This window comes from Chenopodium album, chromosome 15 (genome assembly GCF_948465745.1).
Source record: "Chenopodium album chromosome 15, dcCheAlbu1.1, whole genome shotgun sequence".
NCBI classification, from domain to species: domain Eukaryota; kingdom Viridiplantae; phylum Streptophyta; class Magnoliopsida; order Caryophyllales; family Amaranthaceae; genus Chenopodium; species Chenopodium album.
The window spans coordinates 4,990,996-5,011,921 of record NC_137848.1 but is presented as its reverse complement, the minus strand read 5'-3'; the positions used below and the strand labels follow the sequence as shown (position 1 = coordinate 5,011,921).

General features: G+C 35.6%; 1 protein-coding gene across 1 annotated transcript; it reads right to left on the bottom strand.

Moving 5' to 3' along the window:
- Positions 1 to 1,729: 1,729 nt before the first annotated feature.
- LOC145581679 (oxysterol-binding protein-related protein 1D-like) lies at positions 1,730 to 17,634 on the bottom strand. The gene is made up of 8 exons (XM_081638705.1): positions 16,600 to 17,634; positions 14,871 to 15,224; positions 13,429 to 13,516; positions 12,353 to 12,810; positions 5,114 to 5,269; positions 4,568 to 4,876; positions 2,960 to 3,304; positions 1,730 to 2,407 (listed from the first exon to the last, which is right to left on the bottom strand). The coding sequence occupies exons 1-8, from the start codon at positions 17,251 to 17,253 to the stop codon at positions 2,222 to 2,224; spliced, it is 2,550 nt and encodes an 849-aa protein (XP_081494831.1). The 5' UTR covers positions 17,254 to 17,634; the 3' UTR covers positions 1,730 to 2,221.
- Positions 17,635 to 20,926: the final 3,292 nt, after the last annotated feature.

Below are 20,926 nucleotides of genomic sequence, written 5' to 3'. Positions count from 1 at the left end.
AATTGGAGGGGGCATGGATGGTGAGAAAAGGGGGGTGGGGTCAAATATTAAATTGATAAGGGTAGAAAGGTCATTTAATACCGCGGCATAAGTAATTCCATTGTGGTATTTAGTAACCCCCGAAAAGTGAATTGATTCTAACGCACCTGGAGTCGTAGGGGAGCTCGTGAGTCGTGCATATAGTACAGTAGCTTTTGAATATTTTGGGCTCGGCTAAACTTGACTCGACTAGTTTGTGTACATAACAACTCGAGTTTGAACTTAAATTATGATTTGAGTTGACCTCGTGAGCTCATACATATCTTTTTGATATTACGAGTAACAGAGTATATATGACAAAATTGTAATACGAATATATCTTTTAGGAAATTTTGACATTTGCTACCAGGGAAAACACCTCGCTTCACATTTGCTACCGGTTTATTTATTTATTTATTTTTACTTTGATACCACCTAAATCGGAGTTTGTTAAAAATCACTACCATTCCGTTAAGTTTATTTTGATTCCGTTAAGCTTATTCAAAAATAAAATAAAAAATTAAAAAAAACAAATAAAAAAACAAGCCACCCTTAAAAACCTTGCTTCTCCCGTTAGCCACCCTCCCTCCCCCTTACTGGCGGCCGGCGCCCAAAGCTGCGGCCGACGTCGGTGATTTGTGGCGGAATCGAACCCCTCCCCTTCCCCCACCCAAAAACCGACACGCTAACCCTAAACCACCAGCTCGAAACCACCCTAAACGAGTTTTGGGTTTCACTTATGGTGGTTTTGGGTGGCTGGGGAACTCCTTCGTGCGTCATGGTTGCGATTTGTGGCTGATTGGTGGGCGTGAACTCCTTCAAACCCACGAAACGACATGAGTCGAGATTGGGGGAGAAAGGATCGGTCGGAATGGGGGATAGAGGAGAACGGATCAGTCGGAATGGGGCTGGGATCGGGTTTTCGAGGGGAGGGGGCTGGGATCGGGTTGGGATCAGGTTTTCGAGGGGAGGGGGCTAGGATCGGGGTTGGGATTGGGTTTTGGAAGGGAAGGGCTGGGATCGGGGCTAGGATCGGGTTTTGGAGGGGAGGGGCTGGGATCGGAGCCAGCGCCGACACTGTCATTGGGGGCTGGGTGGCTGGAGTCGCGGGCAGGGGATTGGGCTCAGGCGACAGTGGCGGTGGATTGGGCAGCTGGTGGGTGGGTAAGGAGTGATGGCTGGACGGTGGTTGGGCGCCACTAACAAAAATAGTAACGGTGTAAGATTCAGGTAGTGATTTTTAACGAACTCTGATTTAGGTGGTAGCAAAGTAAAAAAAAAAAAAATTAAACCGGTAGTAAATGTGAAGCGAGGTGTTTTCCCTGGTAGCAAATGTCAAAATTTCCTATCTTTTACCTTAATTACAAATTTCTTGTTCAATTATATGAATAGGTACTAATTACAAGTAAACTTGAACTCAAATTATCTCCGCATCGTTTTTCTTTTCTTTTTTTTTGGTTTCTTGAATACGGAGTAGTGGAGTACATAGGCTGCTTATAAATGCATAATATTAATTTGTCACTACATTTATCTTTTCATTCGCACCAGCCGAGAATCGAACCAGGGTAAATGGGTAATAGATTCCACAACAATGTAGCACTGCTAATTTCTTTTTTTCAACATGTGTTTGCAACACTCGAGGATCAAACCACAATCATAGAATGCATACAATATAGAAGTAATAGTACTGCATTTTTTTTCAGCATGTATTTGCACCAGCCAAGAATTGAACCTGTGTCTAATGTAGCACTTCTATTATCATATCATACAAAATCTGCATCCAACTCTGAAGGAAAACATAGATGCCAAGTAGTACTGTTCAGACTTGTGTACAAATGACTACAGCTGCAACTTTATATGTTTTTTCTTTCTGAATTTTTTCTTGGGATAAATATTCATACGAGTATAGAATACCAGCCTCAATATTGGCCATACAATCTGCTGCATTGGCTAGCAGCAAGAAGGCCAGAAGCACCAACATGTAGAACTCAGTTAAGGCGGGGTAAGAAACCGAGGACCTACAACAAATGATCTAATGCAACTTACACTAACTAGTAGCTACACCTACACCTAACAACCATGGTGGTACAATTACTTGAGGGATGTCAAGATATCCCATTCCACTTAAAGAAACTGTGAACAGGAAGAAGAAAGAAAAGACTTTCTGGAGAGGAAAATGATAGTTCAGTTCAGCCCAGATCACTCATTCTTCTTCTGGTATACTATTACAGGATTGGAGTATGTCGCTCCTCTGTCCAAATATATCAGAAATTCCTTCCCAACTACCTTTTTCCCTTGTTTCCCAGTAACCACCAATGTAACGATAACATCCATCCTCATCTCTCTGGAACCATCTTGGTTGCCATCCACTCTCTTGGATCCTCCTTGCCTGCAGCAGGTTTAAAAAAGTTAACACAAAAAATCAAGAATCTGTATCTGCTTTGTGCCTTGTTGACAGACAAACCAAGAAGATTATGCTCAAAACTGATACCAATGAAGCAGAAATCTAAGTCTATTTAGATAACTTCCGACATAGGTAAGGCATGTGCAAAACCCTTTAACCTGACAAATATACGTGAGCAAGTGACTGGTGACAGCAGAAAGAAATTTCAATAAAAAGCCAGCTTTAATCTAAGAGGACATGATTTCAGGGGCAACACTTAATACTTGTGCTGCATATAGTTGGCTTAACCAGGAGGCCAAGACATTACCATATTGAACTTCATGTTATTTGAACAATAACGCTATGTATAAATTCTAGCACAATTATTACTATTACTCGTACAATTATTATTGCCCAAGAGACATTCATCTCTGGACTAGCATAACTAGCTTTTAATCTGTAGAACATCCTTAGGTAATTGGTATGGTAGGTGGGGTGGGTAGATGGATGTCTTGTAATGAGTATTAATTAATGAGCTTTACTCGGGCAAACACATACCTGTCTTTGCAACTGTTCAAGTCTGAGTTTCTCTGCATTTGCCAGCTCATATTCACCATTTTCCAAGTGTCTCTGATCTGGCCTAAGCCTTGAGTCAGTTGGTGGTAGCTTCTCTTGCAAACCAGGAGTCAACTCATTCAAAGATATTGCAAAAGGCGTGAGGTTGTATCTAGTCTTTGTAGCAGTTTTTTCTCTCTCCCAGAGCAAGACAGCTTCCGTCATCGGATCATAGCCCTTTGGCTTTGTGGTTGGATCCCCTAACACATAGTACATCGCCTCATCCCATTTTCCTACCAACATTGCAACCTTCTCACCAGTTCTGTTGTCTTGGACAAAACCATGAACCTGCAAGCCATAGAAAATAACAGGTGACATAAGATCATGTATATAAGCAACATAGCTTGATACTAAAGCAAGACAATTTGTGACCGCCCTAACAATAGCTCCGGGAAACAACTCAAATCCGATTTGGTTCAAGAAGAGGTATGAAAATAAATCAGTTATAAGTTAAAGGGGTTTGGGGTTCAGTTATCAAGCAGTTGTAGCTTCATTTGAGAAATGGGTTCCAATTTCCACAAGTTGCATGTATAGATAAAGAATGAATAGGTTAAAAAGATTATTCATCCCTTTCCAAATAAAATTTCTTGGATTGGAAAAATAAGTAAACATAAGTAAACAAAACCGTTTAGTATAGAAAATCATTAAACTCAAGTTACTCCGTAGCAAAAGCGAAGCCTAAAAATAACATAATTCTGTATAGGAAAATGTAAAACAAATCAGCAAGTATAAAAATAAATGAACAAAGCTCATAGAATTATACATGACTTGCTGGCATAATTTGAAGAAAAGATCTGGAAAATGAAAGAAAAATTTGGGGCTACAAGATCATTGTTTCTCCTTCAGACTATGCATTAACAAATTCATGCTATACTTCCTCTAGCATAAATGCATAACTTGAAGCAACAAGAAGATAACCAGCAACAAAAATTGAACATTGGCAACCGTGGCAGTTTGAGCCAAAAAATTGGTTTTTGGTCCCTCTCAAACCCCAGTAAATAGGAACAAAGTAAAGCGAAATATCACTGAACCCCTGTAATGTAATAAACTTAAGCAAAATGGGGAGCTAGACATGATACTTTGGGGTTATAGACTTTTAGTGTATCTGACTAGACCCCAAAAAAAAAAAAAAAAAAAAAAAAAAAAAAAAAAAAAGCAAACAGTAAGATTGAGATTCATATTTCCAACCTTTTTCCTAATATTTGAAACCAAAAAAGGCTTATTCTTGGGGGAAAAAAAAAAAAAAAAAAAAACTCAGGTCTCATCCCATGGCATGGATTGATTTGCTAAATCCTAACATCGATACCAAGTCATTACAAATAAATTTGTAACTAATCTCTTATTCACATTAAATTAAATTTTGTGTAAGAAGATTTAGAGAACTATAGCTTAAGTTCCTTAAAAATTATGACACTCTAGCAACAGAGAAGGGCGCCATAACAAATTATCTAAGTGCAGGAATGTTGACACAATACTTTTTTTTTGGACAGGAACATCAATCTGCTTCTTGACATCCATATTCAAGTTACATAGCTATTTCAAAAGGGTTACCTGATGTGGATTTCGTTCTATAATAGATTGCTCTTTGAATTTCAGCTTGCAGGAATAATTTCCACTGCCTTTGATGCGCATGGTTCCATAATGATCACAGTAAATTTTACCAATTATGATGTTGTATATGGAAGTTGTCACCTTGCTCCACTGAAATGTCTCACCATCCTCAAACTGAAGAGTAAGGGCACCAACAGGATCCAGTTGGATGGAGCGCCCCCAGAATTTACCCTTGAGATTAGAGTCAGCCCAGAATCTCCAGCCTTTGCCCTCACAATGACAAGCGACAACCATAGGATGGTGGCTTACCTGCAGCTTCCACAAGTTCCAGTTAGCATCTGGCAGTGACAATAACTAATCCAATTATACCAGCTTTTGGCGGTAGCAGCTAATTATATCCCAATCCATAAAGGCAAAACACTATAACCATTTGCGAAAAACTTTACAAAGAAAAAAAATTTCAATCCAAATACTATAAATTCTTGACTTGAAACAGGTTCTAAATCACACTAACTATAAAGTTTCAGCATACAAGAAAGCAGTTACCTTTTCAGAGAAGAAACGAAGGCCTTTGTCTGGGTAGTCAGCCTCATAAGTCTCTCCAAGAAGGGGATTAAAAGGTTTGCATTGGCGACCTTCAGTTGAAGCATAGCCAGATACTGCGAACGCAGCTACATGCAAGATTCTCATCAAGTCATTTCCCTACAATAATGCAATCATTCTCTTAGTATAGAACTTAATCATAGAAGTAGAGGACTTAAGAGCATCATAAATAATCAAGAAAGATTGAAAGTGAAAGCAAAGTCAATGAAGAGAATTAGTGTGCAAGACCATCCCACAGTCAACAATTTCAAGAAAAATTAAAAGAGTGTTAAGAGTTAATTAATTTAGTCAAGGTGTGAATGTCCACACTCCAATTTCTTCATTGCATTTAATGTAGTAGCCAACTCTAATTGCCACCCTCTAAGGTTATAGCCCACAATGTAATAGTGGTTCTTACTACTATAAATAGCCATGTAATTTCACTTGTATGATGCACAAAATATTACCAAGAGTAATACATAAAAGTAGTAATACTTCTCTTATTACCTTCTTCTCTTAATCCTCTAATTTCTATATATTTCATAACACGTTATCAGCACCATCTTCAATCAGGTATACTTATACCGATTATCCAATTTTTACAAAGATTCAATTTCTTTCACAAATATATTTTGAGGAGTATGCTCTATAGTTGCCCATATGGGATCCTCTATACCAGAAACTCACAATATATTTCTCCACAAAATTACTCTACATAATTAGCCATGTTGATTAAAAATGAGGATATCAATACATACCTTATTTATGATACTTAGTTTGGTAACTCTCATGCATGGTTATAGAAAGTAATATATAATTACTTTTGCATGTGGAAATATTTGTTGTATGCATGTTAATAGAGTAAATTTCATGGTCACACAAATCATGTTTATACTTACTTGTGCATAATTACTAAAATGAAAAAAAAAAATGATGCAGCCTTTATATTTATTTAATTTTTAGATTACACACTTTTATGTTTCTTTCAGTTTTCGAACCCTTGACCTCATGAATAGATTAGGGTTCTCGGACCACTACGGCTTGCATCCCAGTGTGATACTTATTTACGTTTGTAAATATTAATAGTTTGATTACGATTATTTTACCAGTCTACTAGAACATTGTATGATATTTTTACAGTAGTGTAAAGCTGAAACAGATAATTGACCCCCCTATAAAAGGCGGATTACACAAGTATCTCCGTAGAACATCATTTTACATAAGTAACGCTCGGTTTTTCGACAAAGGGAATTCATGCATGTAATCTCCGTAGTACTTCAAGTTTTTTTTTGTCTTCTAGGTAGAATATAAGTGCATTTTGTTATAATAAATGTTCCTTTTGTCTTATCATTAATGTATGTCATTAATATTATTATTATTATTGTTGTTGTTGTTGTCGTCGGTGATGTAGTGATAGTAGTAGTATTTATTGTTATTGTTATTTTTATCATTGTTATTGTTATTATTGTTGTTGTCGTTGTTTAATTAACGTAATTATCATGTTTAATTTTAGCTTAACTTTATGTACATCATAATAATAACCCAAGGGGGAGAAGCAAATATGTTTTAAATGGATTATTATTATGATTACAATTTGATTACTTTAATTATCTCTTGCTTAATTGGCTTAATAATAATTACCTATTTGATTGTAGTTAAAATGGGAGACTTGATGAAAAGACAATTTGACGTATTAGACTTGTCCGGACATAATTATCTTGAATGGACAGTTGATGCCCAAATGAATTTGAAGGCTCAGGGATTGGAACATACAATCAAAGAAATTACCATCCCAGGAAACGAAAAAGATGCCCCTGCTCAAGTTAAAGTTCCAACTGATCAAGAGAAAGCAAAAGCTATAATTCTCTTAAGGCATCATTTACATAACAGTTTAAAAACTGAGTATTTAATGGTGGAAAATCCCAAAGAACTATGGGATAGCCTGAAAGGAAGATATGACCACCATAAAAGGGTACTCCTTCCTTCAGCACAGTTTGAGTGGACAAACCTGAGATTTCAGGACTTTAAATCTGTCAGTGATTATAATTCATCACTATATAAAATCGTATCAATATTGAGATATTGTGATCAACCAGTCACTGAAGTGCAAATAATAGAGAAAACACTCTCTACATTCCATGCTAACAACATTGTATTGCAACAGCAATACCGTGAAAGAGGCTTTGCAAAATATTCTGAGCTTATTTCTACATTATTGGTTGCTGAAAAGAATAATGATCTTCTGTTGAAGAATCACAACCTAAGACCAACTGGGTCTCAAGCATTCAATGAAACAAATGCTGTAGAAAGCTCAAATCCACCCGAGACAAATGTTGCTCATAGAGGTGGACGTGGAAAATATAATAACCGTGGCAGAGGTCGTGGAAATTTCCGCGGACGTGGCCGTGGACGTGGTTATGGCCGTGGTAGAGGCCAATTTCCCCCTAGAAACAACACTCAAAGGGGGCATCAACAAGGAAACAAAAATCAAGCCACCACAAAAGGAAAAGACACATGTTATAAATGTGGCATGACTGGACATTGGGGACGTACTTGTCATACGGCCAAACATCTGGTAGAACTATACCAGGCTTCCATTAAAGGGAAAGAAAAACATGCCGAAACAAATTATGTTAATGAAGAAAATGTCCCTGGAATTAGCCTTGATGTGTCTGATTTCCACATAGACAATGATGAAGCTGGTGGTGAATTTATCTTTGGAGAGAATAATCATGTTTAGATAATTCATCAATTACTATGATATGTATTATGTTTTCATTATGTACTTTTCTTATATGTTTTTTTTTTTCATGTTCAAGTTATGTACTCTTAATTTTTCATCATTAATAAAGTAAGTCCAGTTTAATTATCTTAAACTAATCTTGTACTTATTATTTTATGAAGATATGGATCTGCCCGAAGTTGGTTCCAAATTTCAATGCCTTTTGGACAGTGGAACAACACACACTATTCTGAAGGATAGAAAATATTTTTTAAAGTTAAAATTATTTCAAGCAAATGTTAATACCATTTCTGGGTCAGCCAAGCTAATAGAAGGTTCTGGAAAAGCTTGCATAATACTCCCAAATGGAACAAAATTAATCATTAATGACGCTTTATATTCGAGTAAATCTCGAAGAAATCTTATAAGTTTTAAAGATGTGCGTCAAAATGATTTTCATTTGGAAACAATGATAGTGGATCAAAAGGAATATTTATGCCTCACGGCAGAAAAACATGGCAAGAAACATGTGTATGAGAAATTGCCCAGGGTTATATCATATAGATATACGACCAGTTGAAATAAATTCGATATCTAACCAGAAGTTAGATAATAAGAATCTACTAAATTTATGGCATGATCGTTTGGGTCATCCTGGTATAGGAATGATGCACAAGATTATAGCAAATTCAGTAGGACATTCAATTAGGAATGTTAAAATCTCTCGATCAGATGAATTAACATGCTCTGCATGTTCACTTGGCAAATTAATAATAAGGCCATCTATGAACAAAATTGCTACTGAATCTCCAACATTTTTAGAGAGGATTCAAGGAGACATTTGTGGACCAATTAATCCTGCATGTGGACCATTCCGATATTTTATGGTATTAATTGATGCCTCAACTCGATGGTCACATGTAAGTCTCTTATCTAGTAGAAATGTTGCTTTTGCAAAACTCCTTGCTCAAATTATTAAACTAAGAGCACAATTTCCAGACCATACAATAAAAAGAATAAGGCTTGACAATGCTGGGGAATTTACATCCCAAACATTTAATGATTATTGTATGTCGATTGGAATTGTTGTAGAACATCCAGTAGCTCATGTTCATACACAAAATGGACTTGCTGAGTCATTAATTAAGAGACTACAATTGATTGCAAGGCCATTATTGATGAGATCAAAATTGCCTTCATCTGCTTGGGGTCATGCCATAATACATGCGGCAACTCTAATTAGGTTGAGACCAACTGCTTATCATAAGTTCTCACCACTACAATTAGTTTTTGGTCGAGAACCTAATATCTCACATCTAAAATTTTTTGGTTGTGCGGTGTATGTTCCTATTGCTCCACCCCAACGAACAAAGATGGGTCCACAAAGAAGGCTAGGAATTTATGTTGGGTTTGAATCACCCTCCATAATTAAATATCTTGAACCAATGACCGGTGATTTATTTACGGCCAGATTTGCCGACTGTCATTTCAATGAGATAGTATTCCCAGCCTTAGGGGGAGAGAAAGTGGACCCACGAAAGAAAGAAATAGAAATCATTTGGAATGCAACACAATTGTCAATGTTTGATCCACGAACAAATATGTGTGAACAAGAAGTTCAGAAAATTGTTCATTTACAAAGCATTGCAAATCAGCTGCCTGATGCATTTATAGATGCAAAGAAAGTGACAAAATCACATATACCAGCTGAAAATGCCCCTGCACGAATTGAAATTCCATCTGGTGATAAGATCATTGAAAATGAATCTCTAGCACGCCGAAAGCGTGGAAGACCACTTGGTTCAAAAGACTCTAAACCAAGAAAATTAAAAAGACCTGATGAGATCAACAATATTCCCCTTACAGAAGGTCAAGAAAGACAAAGTACAGATGAGAATAGAGAAAAAGATGATAATCCGAAAGGGGATGAACAAGATGACCATGACATCGATAACAATGAAACTTCAATAAATTTTGTTTCTACCAGGAATTATTGGAATAGAAATGATGTTATCGTAAATGAAATATTTGCATATTCCATTGCAATTGAAATGGCATCTGACGAAAATGATAGTGAACCAAGAACAGTGGAAGAATGTCGTTGCAGGCATGATTGGCCAAAATGGAAAGAGGCAATGCAGACAGAGTTAAAGTCACTCGAAAAACGAGAAGTGTTTGGAAAAATAACCCTTACACCAGAAGGTGTAAAGCCAGTTGGATACAAGTGGGTATTTGTGAGAAAACGAAATGAGAAAAATGAAATTGTTAGATACAAGGCAAGACTTGTAGCCCAAGGTTTTTCTCAAATTCCAGGGATTGTTATGAGGAGACATATTCTCCCGTAGTTGATGCAACTACGTTAAGATTTCTGGTAAGCTTGACAGTCTCAGAAGGACTAAAGATGCGATTAATGGATGTAGTAACCGCATATTTATATGGGTCACTCGATACAGATATTTATATGAAAGTCCCAGATGGACTAAAATTACCAGAAAACCACAAGCCTAGACATTTACTTTCCATAAAATTAAAAAGGTCACTTTATGGATTGAAACAGTCTGGGAGGATGTGGTATAATCGTCTTAGTGAATACCTTATGAAAGAAGGGTTCAAGAATAATCAAATCAGTCCTTGTGTTTTCATTAAGAGATCACAATCAGGGTTTGCAATTGTTGCAGTTTATGTTGATGACTTGAATATCATTGGAACCCCAAATGAACTTGAAAGAACTGCAAAATACTTGATGAAAGAATTTAAGATGAAAGACCTTGGACAAACTAAATTTTGCCTTGGATTGCAAATTGAGCACTTAAATAATGGTATATTCGTCCATCAGTCTAACTACACCGAAAGAGTGTTAAAACGTTTTTTCATGGACAAAGCGACCCCAACAAACACCCCGATGATTGTTCGGTCTTTGACTATGAAATATGATCCATTTAGACCTCGAGAGGAAAACGAGGATGTCCTTGGTCCTGAAGTACCATATCTAAGTGCAATTGGGGCTCTAATGTATCTAGCTAACAATACTAGACCAGACATAGCTTTTTCTGTGAATTTGTTAGCCAGGTTTAGCAACGCACCAACGAAGAGACACTGGAAAGGAGTAAGACACTTACTACGATATCTACGAGGAACAAAAGATCTTGGTTTGTTTTATCAATCAAGGCAAGATGCCACCCTCATCGGATATGCAGATGCTGGATATCTATCAGACCCACAAAACGCCAAGTCACAAACTGGATATCTGTTCACCTATGGTGGAACTGCAATTTCTTGGAAATCAACAAAGCAAACCTTAACTGCGACATCATCAAATCATGTTGTTGATTGCCCTTTATGAAGCAGGACGTGAGTGTGTATGGCTAATGTCAATGATCGGCAATATCCAAGAAGAATGTGGGATGAAAGAAGTAACTGAAAGTCCAACCATCATTTACGAAGATAATACTGCATGTATCGCACAAGTAACTGAAGGATATATTAAAGGTGATAGGACTAAACATATATCCCCAAAACTGTTCTTTACACACGATTTGCAGAAGGAAGGGAAGATAAATGTCCAACAGATCCAATCATCTGATAATCTTGCAGACTTGTTTACAAAGTCCCTACCTTCGAAGAGTGTTGAGCGGTTGGTCCACAAGATTGGGATGCGTTGTCTTCATAAACTATGTTAAAATCAGGGGGAGCATTATATGCACTGCACTCTTTTTCCCTTCGATCAGGTTTTTATCCCAATGGGTTTTTCCTGACAAGGTTTTTAATGAGGCAGTACACTAAAGCATATAGTAATATATTGTTGTACTCTTTTCCCTTAGCTATGGCTTTTATCCTAAAGGGTTTTACCTAGCAAGGTTTTAACAAGGCAACATATACCCTATTCTGTATGGACATTCAAGGGGGAGTGTTAAGAGTTAATTAATTTAGTCAAGGTGTGAATGTCCACACTCCAATTTCTTCATTGCATTTAATGTAGTAGCCAACTCTAATTGCCACCCTCTAAGGTTATAGCCCACAATGTAATAGTGGTTCTTACTACTATAAATAGCCATGTAATTTCACTTGTATGATGCACAAAATATTACCAAGAGTAATACATAAAAGTAGTAATACTTCTCTTATTACCTTCTTCTCTTAAACCTCTAATTTCTATATATTTCATAACAAAGAGTACCTATTACCCCATTATTCTTATATCTAGAAAATTATAAAGTGCATACACACTTCTTACAAGAATGCAGATATATAGGTATAAAATTACACTAGCCATTCGAAACTCAATAGTTTAAAATATTAAGGTACCATTTTAAAACATTTATACATGAATCATATTATTCTCTAGGTTGGGAAAGAGGGGGGGAAAAAAAATTAAATAGCAGAATAGCTACATTAGTTTTAAGAAAAAAATAAATCTAATAACATAATAATCACCACAAGGAACTTTTAAGGAAGACCAAGAAACTGGTAGATAATCTTACCAGCTTCCCCCATTCAAGAGCTCGATCCACCAGGTTTGAATATTCCAAGTCTTCAAAGCATTTCTGCAGTGAAGATAAGGGTTCATTGAAGTAAACAGGAAGACAAACTCCAGAGAGATCCTTCCCAATATTGTCCTTGATAATTGACCACAAGCCCATGGGTTTTTCCTTTTCCTTCGGCTCTGGAAAACTATCCCTTCTCTTTACGTAAGGGTACTCCACAGGTCTAATGCCCATTTGAAGCTCCTGTGAACAATCCTGCCCCAGTGAACTGCAAGCGTCTGCAAAGGATTCCCTTCCACGACAAGAGGCACTTCTTAAAAACTCCGAAGCCAAGTAATCATTTGTATCAAAATAAGCACCATCTTCTTCATCTGATTCAGCATCCCCCCCATCTTGACTCTCATTCTCAACATCAGAGTCAGATCCACTACCCTCAGACATGACAGAATAAAAATCTGTAAGGTTTGAAAGAGCTCGGATTATTTGTAATAGTAATCAGACTTCATCAACAAAACAGAGTAAGAAACACTCAAGCACGCATTCAATAATTTGGGTTTTGAGGAAGGGAGTCAAATTAATACTCTGTATATTTTTTACAAGTACAAACAATAGGTATCCATAGCTCATTAATCTTGCATCAAAATTTCAAGAAAGAGGAGACTCCTGGTTCTCTTAAAGCAAAACTTTATTAAATAGGCAGTGAAACTTGAAAGTCTATGCGACAATATTAACAAGTTCTGAAAGATACATAAGAATACGTAATGAACTTGAAAGTCTATGCAATATTAAAAACAACTTAGAAAGAGATGAAGTATAAGAACATAAGAAGGCGTGAAGTACAGAGCATAAAACTGTAGGTGTAACAGACAACAGTTCCAAAAATAGATGGTTTGGTAAGATACTTCACAAGAACGAGAGATAACAGCAATGGTTACAGGGTTAATAAGAATTTCAATACAATTACTGCTGGCTGTTCCAACTCTCACCAGCAGGTGTCATAGATGAAACTGAAGGAAAAGAATAATGAAGGCAAAGGGGGTAGGATAGAGTAATGAGACAAATGCACCACTAACCGCTGAATCTTCTATTTCCTTGCCCACAACAAGAATCTCTCCTCTTTGTTTCATCTACCACAGTAGTCTCCAATTCTATCTTCTCACTCTGAAATCCAGGGAAATTCACAAATGATCTCACCATAAGACGCCATATAACAAAATATTTCAACTTGTAACATGGATTAACTGTATCAAAATGGAGACAAATTAAGATTATGTTCAAATTTGAGCATTTTCCATTCCATATGAATCCATCAATCAGTACAAACATATCCTATATGCCTGGGTGATCCATGATCTTTGACAGGAAACACAGATATCAGATTCAGGGATTGGTGATTAGTGATGACTGAGAAAGTAACAACAATATAAGTTTAATTGCCCATTTTCCCTAGATGTCCAATGTGCTATAGAAATGAATTTGGAGATTAAATCCCAATAAATGGAATCCACGTCATAAAAAGGCAAGCAAGGAAACAGAAGTTACAAATTAAACTCTCTACAACTCAAAAATCAAGATATCATGCAAAGAACTAATGTAAACAGTATATATATGTGAATTAAATGTCAAACGAGGACCTCAAAGGAAAGTATATTCGGTAGGTTGATCCACAAAAGAAGAAGAAAAATGTATATATGAAGATAGTAGCAGTTATTAAAAGAATATAGCAAAGAACAAAAGGCAGCAAACAAAAGTATAAATCTTATAGTTTACTTGTACCACATCATAAGTTATCAGGTCATGTCATTAGGGGTGAGCAAAAATTCCGGGTATCCGAAATTGGAACTGGAACCGGTTAGGAACCGGCGGGTCCGGATCTAGAATTGGACCCGGTGGTTCCAATTCCGGGTAATAAATTTAGGAACTGATTGCAACCGGTTCCAATTCCAATTCCAATTCCCAATTTTTTGGACCCGGAACCGGTTGGTTACCCGGTTACCCAATATATATTAAACAAAATATAGTTTTTTCTTAAAAAAAAATATGTTAAATGTATCTGGTTAGTAAAATGAAAAAAAACATATTATTAATATCTAACTTAAATAAAATAGCTTCATGCAATCATGCATATATAAATATAAGTATTAAACGCTAAAAATGAAAATAGATCAAAATAAGTATTAAATTTGTATTAAAATTTAATAATTATGTACATAAGTGGGTGCCCGGAACCGGACTCGGTACTCGGCAGTTCCAATTCCTAAAGTTTAGGACCCAGTTGAAGTGGTTCCAATTCCAATTCCAAATTTTAGGACCGGTACCAACCAATTCCGGGTCCGGTTCCTAAAAATTTGACCGGGTACCCGGTTTGCTCACCCCTACATGTCATAGCACCCAGGCACCACCATTTATTTCAATAGAATTGCAAAAAATTAACTCTACTACTTCAATGCTCAGACAGTCAGACTGCTTTATATTAGTCAAAGAATGTGAGAATTCAAGTAAAATTGGGTGATACCTCTAACCGTCTCAAAGTCTCCAGCAATGAGACATGTTTTTGTTGAAGAGCTTTAAACTGATTTTTCAGCTCAGAGACTTCTATGAGCACAATAGACTCACAATCATCAATCACTGGCTCAGCAATGCCTTCCTGCAACATCCTTCGTCGAAGCTTATCTGTTGACACAACAATGTCTTCAGTGGCAAATTCATTGCTCGTCAACACCCGGGGGAAAAGATCTTTTGCAGCTAAGAGTGCCTCAATCCATGCTGCTCTGTCTTCTTTGGAGACACATCGTAGGTGAAGAGTTTTGGTACCCGTATATATACTCAGTCTTTTATCATCTGACTTGCTTGCGCGAATGGAAGAAACCTGTAACGCACCAACAACAATAAACAAGCCATCTCTGGGGAGAATAACAGCTAATCAACTATCACGAGCTAATAGCATATTTGCAGGAAACTAAAGCTTCTACACAGGAAGGTCACGCCAACTTCATTTCTGTAACTGCCAGTTCCAATACAGAACGAATAACAGACAGATGTCAACTATAATACAAGCATCAGAACCCTTTCCTCGATATGGAATAATTAATAATGATAAATAAGCACGTCTCATCAAAATTGGAAAAGCACATAGTATGTGAGTGGAAGGATAATGAATGCTTAAACTTCAGACTAAACAGCGGCACAGCAAATCAGAGTTCTACCAAAGGAAAAATGTAATTAAAGGGACTAACGTAATATCAAAGATAAAGTAGACCTCAGGAAAAAAAAACTTCAGACTTAACACAGTCTCGTAAAATCATATACGGAGTATACATTGTTTTGTTCAGACCTTCCCTCAAACATTCTATATACAATACAGTCTTTAGTTCTTGACCAACAAATTGTCCCAGGAAACTTATCAAAAAGAGGAATAATCTTGAGCATTGCAAAAATACTAAAGATTATCCACTACACCTCTCAAAAGAAGAATCTTCCTAAATCGATGGGCTAAAAAGGATTCAAAAACATACAAAAAAAAAAAAAAAAAAAATCCTGCAATTGCAATGCAAGAACGTTCCACCAAAAGGTGTTGTCAAAATATTGAATTTTCACTTCAACCACAAAGCCAACCAACTCTTCCCCTCCAACCTGCATGCATTGAAATGCTTCAACAATACTTTCGCAGATAAGTCACCACTCACCACACGTTTTGATTCAACCAACCAGACAAAGAACTACCTTAATCTTACACTGAACCAATCAAAATTTTCTGACACTAACTTAAATTCAAATGTGATTTCAATCTACACACTACTTTTTTTTCCCAGCCAAAGTGCCTAATTCAAGTTTATAACCAATAGAATCAATCTCTTTGGATCCACACCAACATTGGTCACGCCCGATTTCTTAAAGTTTTCTTCTTTATACTCTATGTCTCTATCCAATGCAATGTTTTAGCAGATGAACCAGCAGATCCAATCACACTACAATCCCCGCCCCCCCCCCCCCCCCCCAAAAAGCTAAGATTCCATTATTAGTCCAGAAAGGTCCAGATGTACACAATCTTACAGCCTAACCCGAAACCGGCCTTAAAAACACACAAGATATCAAACAACCAAACACATTACCAATCACTCTCAATACACCAAACACATAAATACAAACAACAACAACAAAAATAACACAACAACAGCAACAAGAAAAGCTAAAATTTTACCACAAATGTAAAGGCAAAGACAAAGTCAAAATCAAAATCACACCTTCAAATGTACTTCCCCATAAGGCTTCCATTGCTTATTATAAGTTGACAAATTACTAAAACTATTACTAATCCTAAAACCATTACTATTATTAGTACTAATTCCACTACCATTATTAGTACCATTCTTCCCCCAACTATTATTCTTCTTCATATACTTAACAGATTCTTCCCCAATCACTCTCACCCCTACCTTCTCCCTCCTTGGACTCGAACCCGAACCCGAACTCGAAACCACAATCTTATCCGGACCATGCAATTTATAATATGATAACACCCCATCTTCCAACACAAACCACCTTGACCTCCACCCTTTTCCATAATTCACCCATTTGTAAAGAATCCCAGCAACCGCACCCCCACCATTACTACCATACACCCTCGAATCTCTACCACTCATCACCATCACATCTTCTGCTTCGTGATGATGCACCTGATCCAACGCTGCAGTACTGCTACTCACCGACGATACTTGCGCAGAGTAACTATGCCTGGAAAAACCCAGATTGATTCCGCCATTGTTGCCGGTGATTTGAGTTTGATTCTGGTTTTTAAGGGATTCAAACCCGATTTCCGGCGGTTTTCCAATGACATTACCGGTGGGTGGTTTTTCACGATCGACGGAAACAGGAGCAATGCAGCAGAGAGGATTCATGGGGGTTTGGGAGGAGAGAGAAAATGGGTATTTTTATGGTGCTGCTAGTTCTACATTGAAGGAGAGAGAAAATGGTGGGTTGAGGAGAGAGAAAATGGTGGGTTGCAGATCCATTAAATTGACACTGATGAAGTGCAGCAGAGCATCAGAATTTTATTTAATAAAATAATGAAGATGAAATCAAATTAAGGAGAGAGATTATTAAGAATAATAAATGAAATTTGGTGAAAATTGAAAATAAATGCGAATCAAAATCAGAAAAAGAAAAGGGTATGAAATTGAATTGAAATTTGTTGGGGTTGAAGAAGAACAAAGTAGAGAAAGAAGAGAGTGAGAGAAAGAAAGAAAGAGAAAGGGGGCAGGTAATGATTGTGAGAGGGAGACAGGTAACATGAGCATAAATTGGGTATTTCTATCTTGGCCTCAACTTAAACCCATTATATTTTTGTGATTAGTCTTTTTTTGTGGGCTCTACCTTTGCCTATTCTTAATTTTTTCGACCAAGGTCATGTTCTAATCAGATTATTTTCAGTTTAGTTCAATTCTAATAAGTTCAGTTCAGTTCAGCTTTTTTTTTTTTTTTTTTTTTTTTTTTTACAAAATATACTGCTCCGTATTAACGAAAAACAGTATTACAACCTAAAATACAACACTAAACAACCTAAAAGATACACACTACTAACCATACCCTTACAGGAAGAATGAAGAGAACAAAACACTGAAAGAGTCTTGCAGCAAACCAATAGCTGCTGAGCCTGGACAACCAAGAAAACCGAACCACATCTCTACCATGGACCAAGAGAAGCCAAATTAACTTAAACATACGAGATAGACCAAGAGCGCGGATCATAAACATTGAAGAGAACCCAAACTGATAGTGACAACGAAGGAAACTCATGATGGAAATAGATGGGAGACGAAAGAACCCGAAATATGCATCCTGTTGGTGAAGAACGGACCTATAACACCATTCCACTCCTAGGGGTTGAAAAGCACATCTGCATCCAAGGAGTTTGCGAACACAACCTATAAAGTCATTTTCGTTAACGACTCTATGAGAAATCGTGCATTCAAATGCAGGTTCTCTTATTGCAACTCTACCAACAGAGAATGCAAGAAAACGAAAGACTTTGCTTAACCCAAACATCAAAGCTGGGTAGCCTCCTTCAACATATTGATTAACACTGATTACTGACCTTGTCATCACCCAAACTATTATGTTATTTGTTGAGTCCATTTTATTATTGGTCTCATTTTTAATTTATATACACGAGTTTATATAGTAACGTGGAAGAATCTTATTGTTTTGAACTACAAGGTATGGAGTAATTTTCACTTAGTGTAATATAATTATAATCGATCCTATATAGCAGTGAGAGGTTAGTTTTTACATGTTGTATGAATTGAATTAACTAGCTACTTGAATGAGGTGATTAAACTACTAAATTGTTTGATAAATTACTATGGACTAAATAGCTACAGTACTTTATTACACTATTGACCAATAAGAGTATTTGCATAATTCATTATTAGATATAACAGACTTGGTAAATGTAGTAAAATTGATTAAATTTAGGATATAAGATTAAGAGTCATTTCCCTCGACTAACAATAATAGCTCAAGTCTATACTTGTATCTATGGCAAACCAGTGCATTGATATTTGCCAATCCATAGATACTAAAATTATGAAACAAAGAAAGTACTAAGTAGTCAAAGTTGATGCAGTAGTATTATACCATAAGTTATTTTGATATCATCTCATATTAAAGTACCAAGATTTTTCCCATAATACATTACCTGAAAGTATAAATCAAGCATTCATACCCATTTTTAATTTTTTATTTTATTGGTAATTTTAATTTGCATATGAAAAGCATTGTATGGGTTTGAACCCATAGTTAAATAGTTACTGTATAAGTTATTGAACACTTTATATTAGTTTTTGAACATCTTGACTTTTGAGATTTAGGTATAAGTTTTTGAAAATTTCATATAAGTTATTCGACGTATCAATTTTTGGAATTATATGTATTTGGTGGGTAGACTAATGGTGAATAGACCCACTCAATATATAGTTTGTGTGTTGTGTGTTATGCTAACTAGTTATACTATATGCATTGTAAAAGTTTTGTTTTAAAGAGACTTTAGAATAGTTACCGAATCAAGAAAGTTTTTTATTTTTTTCCTTTTGTTGATTGGAATTGTAATGTGCATTTCATCTTAACTAGTTATACTATATATTATCAATTATAATCAAATAAGATTTTATTCTTAAGGAAATTCTGAAATAGTTGCCGAATAATGGCTTGTGGCTATAGATTTATCAATTAAGGGTATGTTCTCATTGAATGAAATGAGCTGAACTGAACTTATTAGAGCTGAACTGAACTAAACTAAACTGAACTGAAATGAATATTTTATGAGAGAACAAAGTTAATAAACATACACACTACTTTGACGTGAATTATAATCAATGATAAATAAACAACACTTTTTTTAGGGAAAAAATATGAATTAATATAATAATTTCTTGAAGTAATTTAACATATGTCGCAAATTATGTTAATATTTTCTATTATAGTCATAAATGATTGTGTGGAAACTGGAAATGTATATCAAATCTTTATTTTATTTTATTTATTTATTTATTTATTTTATTTACAGCTTTTATCTTTGTTATTAACATATGTCAAAAAAGAAAAAATATTTATAATTGAATTTTTTGAAAAAAAAAAAAACTACTAAGGACATACCAGGAGATGACACGTGTTATTGTTGGTGTGTCTTTTAGTATATAGTTATTGATTGATTGATTATTGATTTTTGGGGTATTGTATATGATAACTACTCCCCCCGTTTCATATTGTTAGTCCTATATGAAATCAATCACATAAAATAAGAAAAGAAGCATATATGGAATACAACATTAAAGTACAAAATACTCCCTCCGTTTTTTTTTATTTGCACCACTTTCCTTTTATGGGTGTTTTTTTTTTATTTGCATCACTTCTATGTATAGTAACTTTACATAATATTTTATTATTTCTCTCTCTTACTTTAAACCCCACTCAAATTAATTTATCATTTCTCTCTCTCATGATCCCCACTGCTCTATCACATATTTTCACTTTCATGATCCCCACATTACTTTTACCATAATAAATTATTCATCCACTTACATTATTAATTCATTCTTCTAAAACTCCGCGCATATGCAAGTGATGCAAATAAAAAAAAACGGAGGGAGTAATTCATAATTAATTTACCTTATTTAAGTTTTTTGATATTTTTTAGAAAAGCATAAGTCATAATGCATAATTCAAGGTAGAAATTTCCTTATTTAGAGCCATGTCATCAATCCACAACCAAATAATTCCAAAAAAAAAATTAAGTTAAAAATGGAATGTATTCAATATGGATAGATATTTTTGAAACGCCTAAATTAGTATATGGGACTAACATTATGAAACAGAGGGAGTATCAATATCCCTCCATTAGTGGCAATGAAATGGAAATGTGTTATGCATATGTAACTCAACTAGATCAACAATCTATCCAAATAATGATAGTCTTTCTTCTTGATCTCTACCCTTGTGTTTATTGTTTATTTTGTTGTGTGTTTAATCAAAATTGTCTGAATCAAATAATTTATTCTATTGTATTATAAAAAA

Excerpts from the sequence above, each read along its gene's own strand:
- LOC145581679 (XM_081638705.1), bottom strand. The coding sequence starts at position 17,253 with ATGAATCCTCTCTGCTGCATTGCTCCTGTTTCCGTCGATCGTGAAAAA. Across the intron at positions 15,225-16,599 it reads ATGGGGAAGTACATTTGAAG|GTTTCTTCCATTCGCGCAAG; the intron begins GTGTGATTTTGA and ends GGTGCGTTACAG. Across the intron at positions 13,517-14,870 it reads AGACTTTGAGACGGTTAGAG|AGTGAGAAGATAGAATTGGA; the intron begins GTATCACCCAAT and ends CCTGGATTTCAG.